Below are 16,321 nucleotides of genomic sequence, written 5' to 3'. Positions count from 1 at the left end.
TAACAGGCCACTAGATCCCCCCTCAGCCTTCTCTTGTGGAGGCTGAACAGGTTCAGGTCCCTCAGCCTCTCCTCATAGGGCCTAAACCTGTTCAGCCTCCATAAGAGACAGAAGACTCTAAGGCAAGCAGCAGCAGTGTGCCAGAGAACCCTCTTAGGGTCTGGGAAAAGACCACAAGTGAGAAGGCTATCAGGTGGGAGGCTGCAAAACTGAGTCAGGGCACTCTCTCAAGGTATAGGAAAAGACCCCCCCAGGGTTTGAGGTAACTGTTTATTTTCACATATATATTTGCTCTATGGTTAATGCTATGTCCTACGGGGCAAGTCTGCCCATGAGGAATAAAGATTGTGTTTGAGAAACCTGACAACCCACTACAACATCACTTCTCTTATACCAGCGAAGCCATAATCTTCCTTACAGGCTATGCTTTCAATTCAGCCTACTCACTCTCCAAACTCCTTGTATTTGTATAAAGGCAGAGATAAATTTGAAGACCAATATGTTTCTCCTCTTGCATCTTTTTTAGCATTACTGTTTTTTCCGATTTCTCTCTCCCTCCCCCAAAACACCCTATTGTGCAGACTTTCCACAGCTCCCAGTTTATCAATATTGATGACTTATCTGCTTTCAGCCTTCTCTTCCCTGCCCTAGAAACACTGACCTGAAAAGAACCTCTTGGGGTTACAGTCCAGTTGTCTGCTATCAAAACCAATCATGTCAATTATTTTAGTAAGCAATCAGCAATTTTAATCAGCACATTCCTACTGTTTTGTCAAGATCATTAATGAAAGTATGAAATTAAATTGGACCTTAGACTGATTTTTTTTTTTAAATTTTAGTAGTAATTCTCTCCTGCCTAATATTCCCCCCTTTCAACATTATCCACTGTCAAACCCAAGTCAGTTCATTATGCACCAAGTTTGTACTCGTTAACTAATAATTACACATGTGACACTGCAACAAATGTTTTACCGAAATCCAGGTGAATTCAATATGCTATATTTCATTTATCAAAACAAAGCTAATTTTCCACCCAGAAACATCTGTCGTGTACCACCTACCATCTAGGTAGGTTGTGCCACGGAGCAATCCCAATTTTCCATTTACCTTCCCTTTCTTTATTTAATTTGGTTGATACTTTCTATGCTTCCGTCTTTTCCCTCCTTGATTCATAGAGCGGAGAGGTAAAAGAAAAGTTAATTGTATCAATCTCTAAAACCCTAGCTCATTCCTACTGTTAGCTCCTCCATTTCTGCTCTTCTGCTGCCAAACTACTTGACAGAAAGTCCCTGGCCAGGCTCCCTCATACAAATAAATCATATCTAGTTCTGCTTTCTTTCCAAGTGGAAGCTTTTCTCCAACTAAATTAAATCCCACCTACAGTCCAATGCCTTTCTGTCCACTTTTGACTTTTTTAAACCCACCTTTCCTCTAACTCCCATTTTTCCCCCCACAAAGGATCTCCTCAATTTCTTTCAAAAGTAAATCAACAAATAGAATACAAATTTCCCCTACTCCTAGAGCAGGGGTAGGCAATGTTTTTCGGCCGGAGTGCCGAAAACCCCCATAATACCTACCTTGGAAGGTGCCGGAGTGCCGGCATGCCTAAAACACAAAATGAGGGCAGGGGGTACATGGCAGGATACTAAGGCAAGCAGCAGCGCCTTGCTCTCCACTCAAAGCCCCTGCTCCCCAACCCTGCTGCCCCTTGTCCCCCACTCAAAGCCCCTCCCCCAGCCCGGGCTCTGTGGCTACTCCCATGGAAGCCCTGCTGCAAGCAGCCCAGGCTCTGTGGCTATCAGCAGCTACCCAGAGCCGGGGCCAGCTGCAGCCGGGAGGCTACAAACAGCTGCTGCCCTCCCACCCCAGTCCTGGCCCCAGGCAAGCAACAGGTACCGGCACTGTGCCTGTTGGAGTCTGGGCTGGGAGGCAGCAGCTGTCTGTAGCCTCACGGCTGCAGCCAGCCCCAACTCTGGGTAGCTGCTGATAGCCACAGAGTCCAGGCTGTTCCCAGCAGGGCTTGCAGCATCCCCAGGCAACAGCTATCCCAGGGACAGGCAATTTTTGGGAAGAGGGCCACTTACCCAGTTTTGGCAAGCTGTCGAGGGCCGCATGGGTAGCCCTGCCCCTTGACAGAAGCCCCACCACCTGGTCACTATCTTGGGACCAATGTCCTAGGGCCAGCACCAGTGGGCCCCAGAGCAGGGGACAGGCTGGCAGGGGTCTGTGGAGCCAGGCTGGGCTATACCAGCATGGAGAGGGGAGAGCTGGCCCAGCTTCATAGAGCCCCCACCGGCCGGGACCCTGTACTCCTGTTGCCCTGCTCTGGGCCTTGCCGGCGCTGGCCCCAAGATACCAGCATCAGTCCCATGCACCTGCTCACTCCAGTGCCCCCCAGCCCCATGGTACAGACGGGGGATAGAGTGCAGCCCTAATCCCCTGCTCCCTGGCAGGGAACAAGTTGGTGGTGAGAGTGGGGGAAAAGTGGCCCCTCCCCCACCCTGTGGCTGGCACTCCCTGTTGTAGCCACTCACAACCTGCACGGGGCTGTCCTGAGCAGGCACAAGCAGCCCCACACAAGCTACAAGTAGCTGCAGCGCAGGGCACCGGCCACAGGTCAAGGGAGGGGATGCTTTTCTCCACGCTCAGCACCATCTTGTAACCCGCCCTGCAGCCAGCCTGGGCCCTGTGCTGGTTCCAGGCTTCCCCTTTGGGGCTGTGCATGGCTGCAGCAGCTGCAGCCCCCCTGCTTGCTGTACTGGGCAGTGTTTGCCACTGCTTCACCTGGACTGCCCAGCATGCAAGCTCCAGGCAGGCAGCAGCAGCAAACACTGCCCGGCACAGGAAAGGGAGGGCTGCAGCTGCTGTTGCCGTGCACAGCCCCAAAGGGCGAGTCTGGAGCTGACACGGGGCCCAGGCCAGCTGCGGCGGCAGGGCGGGGAAAAGTGGCCCCTTGCCCAACCCGTGGCCAGCGCTCCCTGCTGCAGCTGCTCACAGCCCATGTGGGGCTGCCTGTGCCTGGTCAGGACAGTTCCACATGGGCTGTGACCAGCTGCAGCAGGGAGCGCCATCCACAGGGTGGGGGAAGAACTTTTCCCCGGACTTCTTCCCTGCCTGGGGTCCTCCCCAGCCCTGTCCACCTTACATGAGTTTCTGGTGTGGTGCAGCCACATGGTCCCTCCTGGGGCTTCTGGCTGCAGAGGCAGGGGCTGAGCGGGCCCTGCTGTTGCAGGAGCCCGCCAGGCTTCCCCTGGGTTCTACTGCCCCTGGGTCCTGTCATTTTTGACAGAAACCAAAGACAGATGAATATTAATAATCTAAATTTTTTTAGGGGCCCTGTGGGCCGAAGACAATGGCTTCGCAGGCTGGATCTGGTTCATGGGCCATATTTTCCCCACCCCTGAGCTACCCAGAACTGGGGCCAGCTGCAGCCAGGAGGCTGCAAATAGCTGCCACCTCCCCGGCCCCAACGCAAGCCAAAGAAAATGGCCTCACTTGCCATGCTCGGCATGGGTGCCAGGGGTTGCGGACCCCTGTCCTAGAGTGCAGGAGTAATAAAGTATAGCACAGACCCAGGGATTGCAAATACCCTCGTACTTGAATTCAGTACCAAGTGAGGTGTGTTTCATGCTTCAGAGATGCAGTGAAAGCTCTTCAGCTGCTAGGCACACAAATGATTTAATAAGAGTAAGAGAACAAATATTCTACATTTAGCAACAGAATGGCTGAAAGCTCCTAGCTGTCAAGCTAGAAAGTCAAGAAAGAATTGGTATTCTACTGATTTAGCAGCTGGACGGTTCCTTATAGTCTATTCCTCTATTACAGATTTCTCTCGGTTTATATGGGCTCTTAGCTGTGCAGACTGGGTGGGTGGTTGGGCTGATGGGCAGGCTCCAGGCTGGGGCCTTGGCTAGCTGCGCTGCATCCTGGGGGCTGGCTTCCTGGGGAAGCACAGGGGCTCTGACGGGACCAGGGCATTGTTGGATCGGACTTTATCTAGTGGCCCAAGAGCCCGGCTCCGTGCGCCTGCGCATCTGGTTCTGTGCGTTTGTCTGCCTCTGTCTGGTTCTGTGCGTCTGTGTGCACACATGTCTGGTTCTGGATGTGTGCGCACATTTGTCTGTTCTGGGTGTGTTCTGGTTCTCTGCGTTTGTGCATGTGGTTCTCTGTGTGCGTGTCTGATTCTCTCTCTGCTCTCCTCTCTCTCTTTTTTTCCTTTCTCATTGCAACATGCTCAACAAAAAAAGGAATACACAACAACAAAAGCAACATTTATAATGATTAAATATACTAATATACAGTGCACCCTGCCATGTACCCCTCCCCCACTTCATTTTGTTTTTCTGGCATGCTGGCACTCCAGGACCTTCCAAGGTAGACAGTGTGGTTTTTTAGGCACTCTGGCCAAAAAACATTGCCTAGCCCTGCTATACAGCTACATCTTCCTAACTGACTTTAAATGAAGCACGATTTCAGCTGAAAAGGTTTTGCTAGTTGTAATCTCTGAAGATTCATGCAGACCTAACAGCTGTATCATAACAGCTTGTATCTTTATCAAATTATATTAAAGATACAATTGTTACATCCATCTATACTGAAAAAATTTAAATACTGACAAAATTTAAACCTTAGGCCAGGAGTATGCACCATTTTTGGATGGAGTGCCAAAAAACCAACAATGTCTACCTGGTAAGGTGCTGGGGTGCCGGCACGCCAGAAAAACAAAAATGGGATGGAAGGTATATGGCAGGACACACTGCATATTAATATAGTTAACAATCATAAATGTTGGGGGGGTTGTTTTTTTTTACAATAAGTACCAGGTTTTCTAAAAATTCTAAACTTGGTGACAATATATAAAATTTCATATACTAACTTTGTTGTTGTGCGGTGCTGGAGAGGTGGCCATGGGGAGGCTAAGGTGACTTTAGGGGCAGCCATAGCACCCCCCAAACACCTCCCAGTGACACCCCTGTGGGCTCCAGAGCATCAGCCAGGCTTTGTGCAGCTACCCTGCACACCCGTTGGGCGGATGGCAGGGGACGGGCCCGAGGCAGCACAACCCCAGGCTACTCCTCCACCATCCATTCCAAGGCATGCATGCAGTCATCTCCACCGTGGAGCTGGTACTGGAGCTCCATGCTGGCAGTGACTGCAACATGTGCCTCCAGGTACAGGACGGGGAGGTGCTGGGGCAGTGCACGCATGTGCGCCTCAGAGTAGATGGTGGGGAAGAGCCTGGGGTTGTGCTGCCTCAGCCCCCTCCCATGCCATCTGCCCAAGGGGCACACATAGCAGCTACTGGCTCAAAGCCCGGCTGGGGCACTGGAGTCCAAAGGGGCAGCACTGCAGGGGGGAAGCCAACATTTTCCTTAGCCCTCCCCTCCACCCGCCCCATAGCCACCTTTGAAGCACCGCCATCGCCCACCTGCCCTGCGCAGTTGCAAGACTGGAATTTAAGGCAAGAAGGGCCTCAGGGACTCCTGTTGGGGGCAAGTTGGGGAGAAGGGGAGACCTGCAGGCAATCGTCCTGCTCTGTGCTGCACTCGCAGCTCCTGGGACTCTGGCCAGCCTGGCCTGCTCGATGCTGCTGGGAGCTGTGCACAACTGGGCCAGTTCCATGTCTCCATGTATGGCACTTGGCACTCCACTGGAGCCAGCCAAGCTCCATACTGCCACATGGGGTTACCAGTACTCCAGCTGGGAGCTATGGGAAGCCAGCTCCATGCTGCCATGGGGGGCGCCTGACACTCCAGCTGGAAGCTGTGCACCATTGAGCTGGGCCAGCTTCATGTCTCCACATGCGGCTCCCGGGACTCGGGCAGAAGGCACAAGCAATGGAATTGGGCCAGCTCAGCCCCACTCTGCTGTCGTGTGTGGCTGCCCACCTACTGGAGCCTGGGGCCAGGAGCTGCACCCAGCCCTGCTGGCATTAGGACCCAGCCCCGCCCCTGGGACTTGCACGGGGTACAACAGGCTGGGCCAGGCCCCCATACGTACATGGGCAACAGCTGTGCTATGTCCCTACAGGAGGCCTGTGGCTCCTGCCCCAGGTACTGGCCAATGTGTGCCTGCCTTTTGCAAACCAGTTCTACCCCTGGTCATGCACTGCCCATGACTTCCTGCCTGCCAGCTACAGCAGGCACAACCACAGCCCCACCTGGCTACCTGGCCAAGTTCGCTGAACACCTGACACAGCAGGGATATCTACATGAATGGTAAGGGCAGGGGTGATGAGATGTGCCAAGAGCCTCATGTGCTTTGACCCTCGCTGTGCTGGCAGCCCCAAGGCAGGGAAGCAAAAGGCATCTGAGCAGTTACAAAGTTGTGAAGGAAGCAATTCCTTGGGCCCTGGGCAGGCAGCAGAGTGTCTTTTGCAATGAACATGCATCCCAGCCCTGGTCTCCAGGCCACAGAGGCAGCAGCAGCCTAGGGCAAAAGGCTCTGTATAGGGCTGCTGGGTGGCTGGGAGTAATGCCAGAGCAGGTTTCCCCATTTGGCCTTGGTCTCTGCCACCCCCAGGATTGTATTGTTCAGAGTTATGCATGGACTTGAAGGCTGCAGCTGGACAGGGAAGGAATCACTAAAAGGACAGGAAGCTCTGCTTGTCCCCCCACTCCCAGGGTCCATAGCTAGGGATGCCCCTTTTCTCCAAGAACATTGCCAATCCCATTAGGCACCTGGCTTCCACACCATCTTCAGAGCATAAGATTGGCTCACACCTCACTTTCCTCCTGCTGAGGTTTCTGTGCAGGGAGTGGAGGCTGACAAGGAAAAAGAACAGGATGTGACCAGTAAGTATATGTTATATCTGTTACAGCTAAATCACCGTATTACCACTGCACAGGAGGAAAAAAATTGGAAATGAGCTCAAAGAAGAGGAAGGTAGACACTGAATGCCAAATATTCAACAAAGAATGGACTTCTAATATTTTTGTTTACCAATGTGGGTGGAAGTGCTGTGTGCTCAATTTGCAAAGAAAATATGATTGTAAATCAGTATTTTGAAACCAAGCGTGCAGCTGAATATGAGAAACTGTCTGCCAAAGAAAAAAGTGAAGAAAGCTGAGGAGATGGTTGCTGGAACGCAGAAGGAGCAAAGTTTTTTTCCACAAAAATTTGGCAGTGCAGGATGGAATTACGAGAACAAATGACATGCTTGTACACAAAAATCACCAAGAAGAGGAAGCCATTCTCTGAAGCAGATTTTGTAAAGGAATGTATTGTTGAGTCTGCCATGATTTTGTGCCCAGACAAGAAAAAGGAGTTTGAAAATGTTTGCTTGTCAAGGCAAACTCTTGTGAGATGTCGAAGATCTCTCCGAGAACCTGGACCAGCAGCTGAAAAATAAAGTAAATGATTTCGCATATTTTGCACTGGCACTCAATGAGAGCTGTGAAGTCAGACACAGCCCAGTTGTTAAGTTTCATTTGAAGTATCAGTGAAAATTTTGAGTTCACAGAAGAACTGGCACCAAGGCAGTCAATGGAGGGACAACTGAAAAAGATTTATTGCAGGCAGTAAAACAGTGCATGTCAAAATTGGGAGTGGAGTGGAAAAAAATTGGTAAGTGTGATCACCAATGGAAGCCCAAATCCAACAGGCAAACACGACAGACTGCTGAAAAGAATTTCAGACCATGTCAAAGAAACAAACCCAGAACAGAAAGTTATTTTTCTACATTGTATTATTCATCAAGAAGTCCTCTGTAAAGTGTTCCAAAGCTAAGCACGGTCATGAACACAGTTATGAAAGTGGTCAACTACATTCGAACAAGAGAATTAAACCACAGGAAATTTGTAACTCTGATTGAGGAACCTGAATCTGAGCACACAGATATTCTGTATTGTAGCAATGTAGGTGGTTTAGTTTGGGGAATGTTTTGAAAAGAGTGTGGGAACCGAGAGCCTAAATTAGCTCATTCTTGAACATGAAAGGAAAATATCTGGATTTCCCACGGCTGAATGATGTGGATTGGTTGGCTCTCTGATTTTGCATTCACTGTTGATATCATGGGCTACATGAACGATCTGAATTCACAACTGCAAGGAAAGGGGCATTTTGCTCATGAATTGCATTCCAGTGTCAAGTAATTTATGAAGAAGTTACTTCTTTTCTTCTATCAGATAGGAAACAAGGATTTCAGCCATTTTTCTACATTGCCACAGATTACTATTTGTGATCAAAACCTAAAAAAAATACACATAATTACTACTGGACTTGCATGCTGAATTTTCTTGCCAATTCAAGGATTTTCAAAAGATAGAAAGAGACCTGTTTTTGGTCTCCCTACCTTTCACATTTGAAGTTGACAATGCTCCATATTACCTCCAACTTGAGCTTATTGACCTGCAAGGTGATACATTGCTCATGGAGCAATTCAAACCAGTGCTGTTTCACACGTTTTATGCCTCTGTCAATGAATAGAAGTTTCCAAAGATCAAGGCTTAAGCCCAGAAGATGCTTGTGCTGTTTGGATCAACATACATATGTGAGCAGGCATTTTCTGTAATGAAAGTCCATAAATCAAATTTTACATGAGCAATAACCGCCTTGCAACAGTGCTCTGCACTGCAACAACAGAGATGATGCCTGACTTTGATTCACTGGTTAATGCACATCAGAGGCTTCATTCTTCCTGTTGAGCAATTTCCTTTGTTTTCTTTCAGTTCATTTTCAATATTGTAATGGGGGCCTATCCTGTTACTAGACAGGTCGTTTTCTTGAACTAATACCTTTTTCATTATGTGAGGCCCCAATTCCAAGTACAGAGGCAGAGGAGTGGCGGAGTCTTCAGGGAGCTCCTTCCCCTTCAGAGACTGTGACCAACTCAAAGGAGAACTAGGGAAAAGTGACACAGAGAGATGCCTGAGCTAGAGACACCAGCAGCGTCGCACTAAAGCAGCAGATAAGTGCCTAGGCTTTTTGGTTTCACTTTTGGTTGGGACTTGAAGCAAGCTGCCTAGGGTGAAATAAACCCACAGCAGGGCATTTTTTGTTTGATGCCCAGGACAGTGGGTAAGCCACAACCTGGTGGGCCAGGCTGTGATGCAGGAGATGGAGAGATCAAAGAGAGGGAGTGGGAGGACAAAAATCAAGAGAGGGACTCTGAGTCTGGCTGGGAGTAGCTGGCTGTGACTGGGATGAGTCCCAAGCGACTGACTTTGAGCTTGACAGAGAGGAACCAGCTTGGCAGTTACAAACCAGCACCATGCTATGCTGTACTTGAAGCCAGTAGCCCTAAATAGTGGCCTCAAAGCTATTAGGCACATCGAGAGCAAGAGTGGACAGGAGTGGAGAGGACCCCAGCCAGTGGACAGGGGTGGAGGGCTGAGTAACTGAGAGCCCATTCCTCTGATGAGATGGTCCCTAGTCAGCTTAGTCTATCCAGTTGTGACAGGTGAGACTACTGGCAGAGACAAGTCAGAGGAAGAATGGGGTGACCAACTGGAAGAGGTTTGAGAGGACTAGTATATTGCACCTATACTTTGGGTAGTGTACAATGTACAAGAATAAGAGTTTATTATGCAGTTGCCTCTACATGCACTACTCAAAAAAACAAACAAACAAACAAACAAAAAAATCAGGAAAATTTTTTTTGAATAAAATGAAAATCTTTTATAGCAGATATCTGATTTTCAGAATACAATTTTTTTTTTGAACTACGCTGTTTTAAAATGATTTCTTTGAAAAGATTTTACGAGTACAGTCCTCAACTCGACTGATTTGGTGCCATTCTCGGGGAGGTCCGATGTGCCCAAAACCCTCACCAATTGATTGAGGGTGATGAGGCAAGTTTTTTAGTGGGGTTACAACCCCTCACTACTCGATAGGTTGTGTCTGTGTCTTCTGCTAAGAGGGAAGAACTTTTGGGGCCCCAGGGCATGCACCATGACAGCAGGCCCTGTGGAGGGGCAGTGTCTCCCAGTCAAGGGGTGGGCCTTCTGATGTCAAAGAACATGTGATGAGGCAGGAGATTCTGGGAGCAACATGGCACAAGCAGGGCAAGGTTTAGGTGTCAGGTAGGTGGGACTTATGTCATGGACCATGTGACAGGGCAGGACGTCCAGTTCCAAGACTATATCTCCCTCTCCCAAAAGTAGTTCATTGGGGCAAAGGGAGAGATTTATGGTGTCAAAGGTCAGGGGGTTAAGGCGTGGGACTTCGAGTCACAAGATGGCAGCTAGCAGATGGGGCACCTGTCAAGGGGCAAGGCTTAGCAGTTTGACAAGGGGCATACCCCTTACGACCCTTGGCAGGTCATCAAGACTCATTACACTGCCCTCCAGGCGAAAGAACTGCCCCCTCCTTGCCTAGCTCCATCTTCTTCTGAACCAACCTTCAGATAGAAAGCTGCAAATGTCCCAAATTATGTAAATGCATTATTTCTAGCCTTGGCAAGCTACAAAACAGGCCCACAAAACTGTCACTAGTTCACACCTCAATAAGTGAAAAATTAAATTCCTGCTTTGACCCAATTCAGTTCCGAAGGGGCAGAAGAACATTTTTGGCTTTTTTTTAAAAAAATTAAGTGACAACTGTTGAAAATTACTGAGATCTGGCATTTAAGATTCTGTAGATATATTAATTGGTTAATAGCACAATTGTAAAATGCATGTGGTTTATCCCAGGGATACAATAAACGGGACTTCTACTATACATCTAAAAATAAATAAATAAATAAAAGGAAGGAGACCTGCTTTACCCTTGGTTTTGTCTATTCATAAGTAAGGTAACAAAAATGTGTGCATAAGTATCCAAATTATAAAGTAGAACAGGAAGAAATGGCTAGATTAGGGTTCAGGATAGCAAGATACATAATTTTTCCTGTCTATACTGTTCATTATGACCTATCTTATATGTTTGATAGTGGTTAAAAAGTTGTCTTCAGCTATGTGGTAATATAAAATGGACTTCTGATGCCCATCCAATTTCCAAAGCAATGCATACAAAATAAAAACCATTCTCTCAGTAGATTTCTATCAGATTCCTGTTGCAAGTTTCAGTAAAAGCACAAAGGACCAAATGAACATGAAGGCAGAACTCCCTTCAAGCCTAGCAGCTGAAGCTTGTACTGTATTAGTCTTTGCTATACATTCTCTAGAGCAGTCAATCTAGGCACCATCATGAACAGTAACTTTAATGTAATTAAGTCCCAAAGTTACAAAAATATAAAATAAAATATGTTCAATTTCTGAATCCTCCGAGGAAGCCTGGAGGAACTGCATAAATAACCACAGGATTGAGGGCAAAAAAATAACTTAATGTTTTCTCTTTTACTGGACAGATGTGGGGGGTGTGAGGAGTGACTCTCAACCAATGGTCAGCATTAAATTGGTAAGAGAGCACTTAGAGCAGGTGATTGTCTTCAAGTTGGCCGGACTGGATGGATTACACCCGAGAGTGCTGACAGAATTGACTGGAGTCATTGCAGGGCTGTTGGCAAAGGTGTTGAAGACTCGTGGTGTTTGGGACAGGCCCACAACTGGAAAAGGGTCAATGTGGTGCTAATCTTTAAGAGGATCCAGGAAACTATAGGCTGGTCAGTTTAACCTTGATACTAGGTAAAATTTTGGAAAAAATTATCAAAAAGTCCATTTGCGAGACACTGGCAGAAGGCATGAGGCTGAAGGATAGCCAACATGGTTTTGTTGTGGGTAGGTTGTGTCTGACTAACCTAGTCTCCTTTTATGACCAAGTAATGAACCACTTAAATGTGGGAGACACGGTTGATGTCATATACTTGGGATTTTAAAAAGGCCTTCAACATGGTCTCCCATGCTCTTATAAAAAGAAAAATACTAAGGGATTGTGAGCTGGCAGAGTCCATGAGCAGGTGGGCTGGGAACTGGCCAAGGGGTCGAACCCAGAGAGTGTTAGTGGATGGGTCTATATAGTCTTGGCAGGAGGTGGCCAGTGGTGTCCCACAGGGTTCAGTTCTTAGTCCTGTGCTGTTCAACTTCTTTATCAAAGGTTTAGATGCAGATGTGGAAAGCACACTGGCCAAGTCTGCAGATGATACCAAGTTATGGGGAAAAAATGGTCATGCCAGGGGATAGGATGCAGATCCAAGCAGACCTGGACAAGCTGCAAAGGCGGGGGGAGCAGAACTGGATGCAATTCAATAAGGATAAATGCAGAATGCTTCATCTGGGGAGAAGCTGCACTAATACAGGTTAGGAAGAGATGTCCTGGCCAGCACAGTGGCTAAAAAGGACCTTGGGTTATGGCTGATCACAGGATGAACATGAGCAACCAGTGCAATGCTATAGTCAACAAAGCTAATAGCATACTGGGATGCATTAGCTGACGTGTCATGAGCAAGGCTAAGGAAGTGATACTTCCTCTCCACTCAGTGTTGGTAAGACCCCAGAGCTGGAGTACAATGTCCAATTCTGGGCCCCACACTTCAAAGAGACAGGAAGACTCTTGAAAGGCCACAAGAATGATTGAGGGCCTGAAGGACAAACCTTATGAGGAAAGACTAAGGAATCTGGGACTGTTCAGCCTGGGGAAGAGAAGACTAAGAGGGGACTTGGTGGCCATCCATAAGTATGTAAGGGGTGAATACCGGGAGCTAGGAAAAAACAACCACAACAAAACTGTTCACTAGGGTGCCACAGGGGAGGACAAGGAGCAATGGCCATAAACTGCTAGAAGATGGTTTCAGGTTGGATGCAAGGAAGAACTTCTTTACAGTAAGAGTGACCAGAATCTGGAATAGACTTCCCAAGGAGGTGGTACAGTCCCCAACCGTGGGAGTCTTCAAGAGGAGACTGGACAACACCTTTCTAGGATCATTTTATCTCAACAGCATTCCTACCCAGAGAAGGGGGGTTGGACTCAATGATCTTTCAAGGTCCCTTCCAGTCCTTAATTTTTACAATTTCTTTGATTTCTATGTTGCCCCAATTTCCCATCGAATCAAAAATATACCCATACAGGAAGGAGGGCAATTCTTTGGTATCACAAATAGCATCTATTAAGATTCTGCAGAGTGCCATTTCAAAGTTTTGTCAATCTCAAACACATTTCTAGAGCAGGGGTGGACAACAGAGCCCAGGAAATCGGAGGGTCTTGGCTATGCATGTGCCTGCATCAGGGCTGAGCAGCAAGGAGCCAAACCAGGGAGCCAAGCCACCCATCAAACATTTCTCCTTCCCTAAAGCTTCCAGCCAGAGAGGAGCTGAACTGGTCCTAGGGGTTAGATGTTACACCCACACTGCTTCTTCCCCATTCCCCCTTTCCTGCTCCCTATCTGCAGGTATGAGCACAGTTTCCAGCCATACAGTAGATGTACTAGAGCCAAGCTACAGGGGGGTTGTGTGGGGAAGACTAAGAGGAACAGGACCTTCATGGAAGCAGCTTCCAGATCCCCAGCTCCAGCAGAGCTACCCTCTGGCTGAGAGCTGCCGTCACACCACAGCCACAGAGTGAGGTGTTAGGAGAATCAGTGGCAAAACAGGTGCAGCTTCCAGCTGCACTGCTCCAGGGTAACCACACAGAAAGCACCCTGCACCACTGATGTGCTGCCAAAGCCATCTGGCTCACCATGAACCAGAGACGGGTTGTTCTGGCTCACAGCTTGAAAATTGCTGCAGACCCCTGTTCTAGCTGATCTTCAAACTCTTTAACCCTGTAGCTCACGTCTTAGATGTATTGTTTCATGGGCCACTATTCAACCCAACACCATTTATCCTTGTATCAAATTCAGCAATTGTGTAATTCTGTAATAGGAAAAGTATTAACTTAAAAATATCTTTTTAGTTGTCTTACTAATGACCTTTCTGTAGTTTTCTAAAAAAAATAAAGGAAGCCATCAAATTAAAAATAAGAAGTTCAACCTACTCAAGTCCTCTGTTAAATTTTATGGCTTTAATCGTATTATTCTTTTTTGAAGCGTTGGTTCTCACCTGTTGCTGTACAAAAATCCCACAAAAAGTAAAGAATCACACTGTCAAGAACACAACAATTCAGAAACATTCAGAAAAAAAATGCTAGCTTTAGTTTGATCAACCTTAACTTGGATGGTACTTTTAATCCACTGAATTAAAAAAAAAAAAATTACACACTACTTTTAATCCACTGAATTAAAAAAAAAATTACACACTTACATTTAAGTTGACAACTGCCTTTCAGTTGACTTTGCACATTATTCTTCACCTCCCCTCTTATTTCTTTATACTTCAAGTACATGCTACCCAATATCTACCCCAACTTGCCCCTAGAACTGTTACCAGGTATTTGTTTTCTGCTCCCTTGTACACTTTACCACCAACAACTTCAGTTCCATTAGCATCTTCTAGCAGCTATAGCTAAGGATATCTGGTTACTGACTTCACTGTTCCTATGAAACAGTGGCCTCAGTGTAGGCAACTAAAGGGATTATTTGTCTTGTTTCTCTCCTGCTTCACAGGTGCCAAGGCTCTTCTAAACAATGAAGAACCTGGCATGTCTTGCAGAAGTGACTGGAAACAAGGAGTAAAGAACATTATGACTCTTATGCAGTTCACATATCACAGCTTGGAAGCCAATGTTTTAGTGGGCAACACATTACATAAAAATGTGACATTGCTACATGGTTGTTTTACATATCAGAGATAACAGGAGAACAATACTACTTGATATTAAGTTTCATTTATTTGATTTCTGGCAACTCTCTCTAAGCATCTATTTTTATTTTTGTACCATTCTAAGAAATTAGTTTATCCCAGGGGTGGGCAAAATATGGCCCACAGGCTGCTTCAGGCCCACCAAAGGATTCTATCCAGCCAGCAGCAGGTTCCTTGGCCATGCCCCCCAGGCACAGGGGCAGCCTGGGCCATGGCATGCGAGACTGGTCCCACTACCCCCAGATGTGCAGCAGGGCAGGGGCAGTGCAGCAGTCAGATGCAGCTTCCCAGTAGCCTCCATGGTGGTGTCTCACTTTCCCCAGCCGCTGCTGGCAGTCTGTCCCATCCCACACACACTGCTGGGGGTGCCAAACGGAGAGGGCAGGCAGGGTGTCCAGGGAGACTGGCTTAGGACCCCCCATGGGCAGACCACAATCAATCAGGCAGATGGGATGGGTCTATGGGAGGGCAGCAGCATCTGGGAGTGGGAAAGATACATGGGGTCAGGATCCCAGAGTGGTGACAATGAAGAGCTGGAGGCCAGGGGCAGAGCCCTGATCCACTGCCCACATGTCCCTGTGACAGGCACCAGTTCCGTGGGCAGGAGCAAGCAAGGAGTGAATCGTGCCCTGCCCTGGGCCCGAGCCCTGCAATCCCAGCCCCAGCCACCCATCCCACTTTTGGATGCTGCTCCTCGTGCACCTGTGACTTCATCCCATCAGCCCAGCCAAATGTACCCCGTCAGTCTCCATGCAGATCCTGTCCACCCACTCTATCCAGCGCCCCTGAACAGGATCAATTACCCCCTCCCCACTTCCACCCCAATGCACAACAGCTCACTGGAAGTCCTTGGGTGGCCTTCCAGCCCAAATAGCTGCCCACCCCTGGTTTATCCTATTGCATTACAAAATACAATCCCTGCAATGTTAAATCTGCACAAAGCAACACCTGTAACAAAATTAAAATAACTGACACTTTCACATAGTATAAGAATAGCAACACTACATCTTTGGCTTCTACATGCTACAGATGCAGGTCTTTGGCTCTTAAATATTATGGAAACTTTCCAAGAAGTTCATAAAAATATTAAGTTTATAAGAACATGTAGAGATCTTACTTACCACTGTCCTCTGTTTGTTGGGTAGGAAGACTCTAACGATAGGTTTCTGGGGAGACTTAGGGTTATTCCTTGACATATCTGCGGGGTTCTGATAAACTGAAAGGGATGAAGGCGCTACAGAGAGGCTAGAGGAGGAAGAAGTAACCGTGTCTGTTGAAGCAGAGCTGGAGACAGAGAAATCAGTTCCATTCCCCATAGATTCCAACAACTGCTGTTCTCTCTGCTGTAGAGCATCTAGCTTGCTGGTGTATTCTTCATAGGCCTGAAAAAGGGACAATATTTTAATCAGCTAGTAGCTTCAAGCAAAAAGTTGCATTCAGAGTAAACCTGTAGCCATAACACCTCAGGTTATAGCCACAGAATTGGGCTTGATCAGATTTTTCAAGAGGCAACAAACAGGAATTGAAAGCTGCTTCCTGCGTTACATTAGGCTAAGCTTCTTTTTTATGGAATATAAGAAAAACCATAAGACTGTCAATTCCAAAGCAACCATGCTCCAGTAAAGTCTCAGCTATTGCCGTCCTTCCAAAAAGTTATTTTAAGAACAAAGACAGATGTTCATTTGTAGTAAGGGTGCCCCAATAAAGAT

At 47.5% G+C, this 16,321-nt stretch overlaps 1 protein-coding gene across 2 annotated transcripts in view; it reads right to left on the bottom strand.

Moving 5' to 3' along the window:
- BRAF (B-Raf proto-oncogene, serine/threonine kinase) overlaps positions 1–16,321 on the bottom strand; it is a 130,508-nt gene that overhangs the window by 68,639 nt on the left and 45,548 nt on the right. For both annotated transcript variants that reach the window (XM_019544680.1, XM_019544679.1), the window contains exon 3: positions 15,734–15,994. In XM_019544680.1, coding sequence (XP_019400225.1) covers positions 15,734–15,994 — 261 coding nt within the window. The remainder of the gene's footprint in view (positions 1–15,733; positions 15,995–16,321) is intronic.

This window comes from Crocodylus porosus, unplaced genomic scaffold (assembly GCF_001723895.1).
Source record: "Crocodylus porosus isolate Cpor-Errol unplaced genomic scaffold, CroPor_comp1, whole genome shotgun sequence".
NCBI lineage: Eukaryota > Metazoa > Chordata > Crocodylia > Crocodylidae > Crocodylus > Crocodylus porosus.
This window is presented reverse-complemented; position numbering and strand designations above follow the sequence as displayed.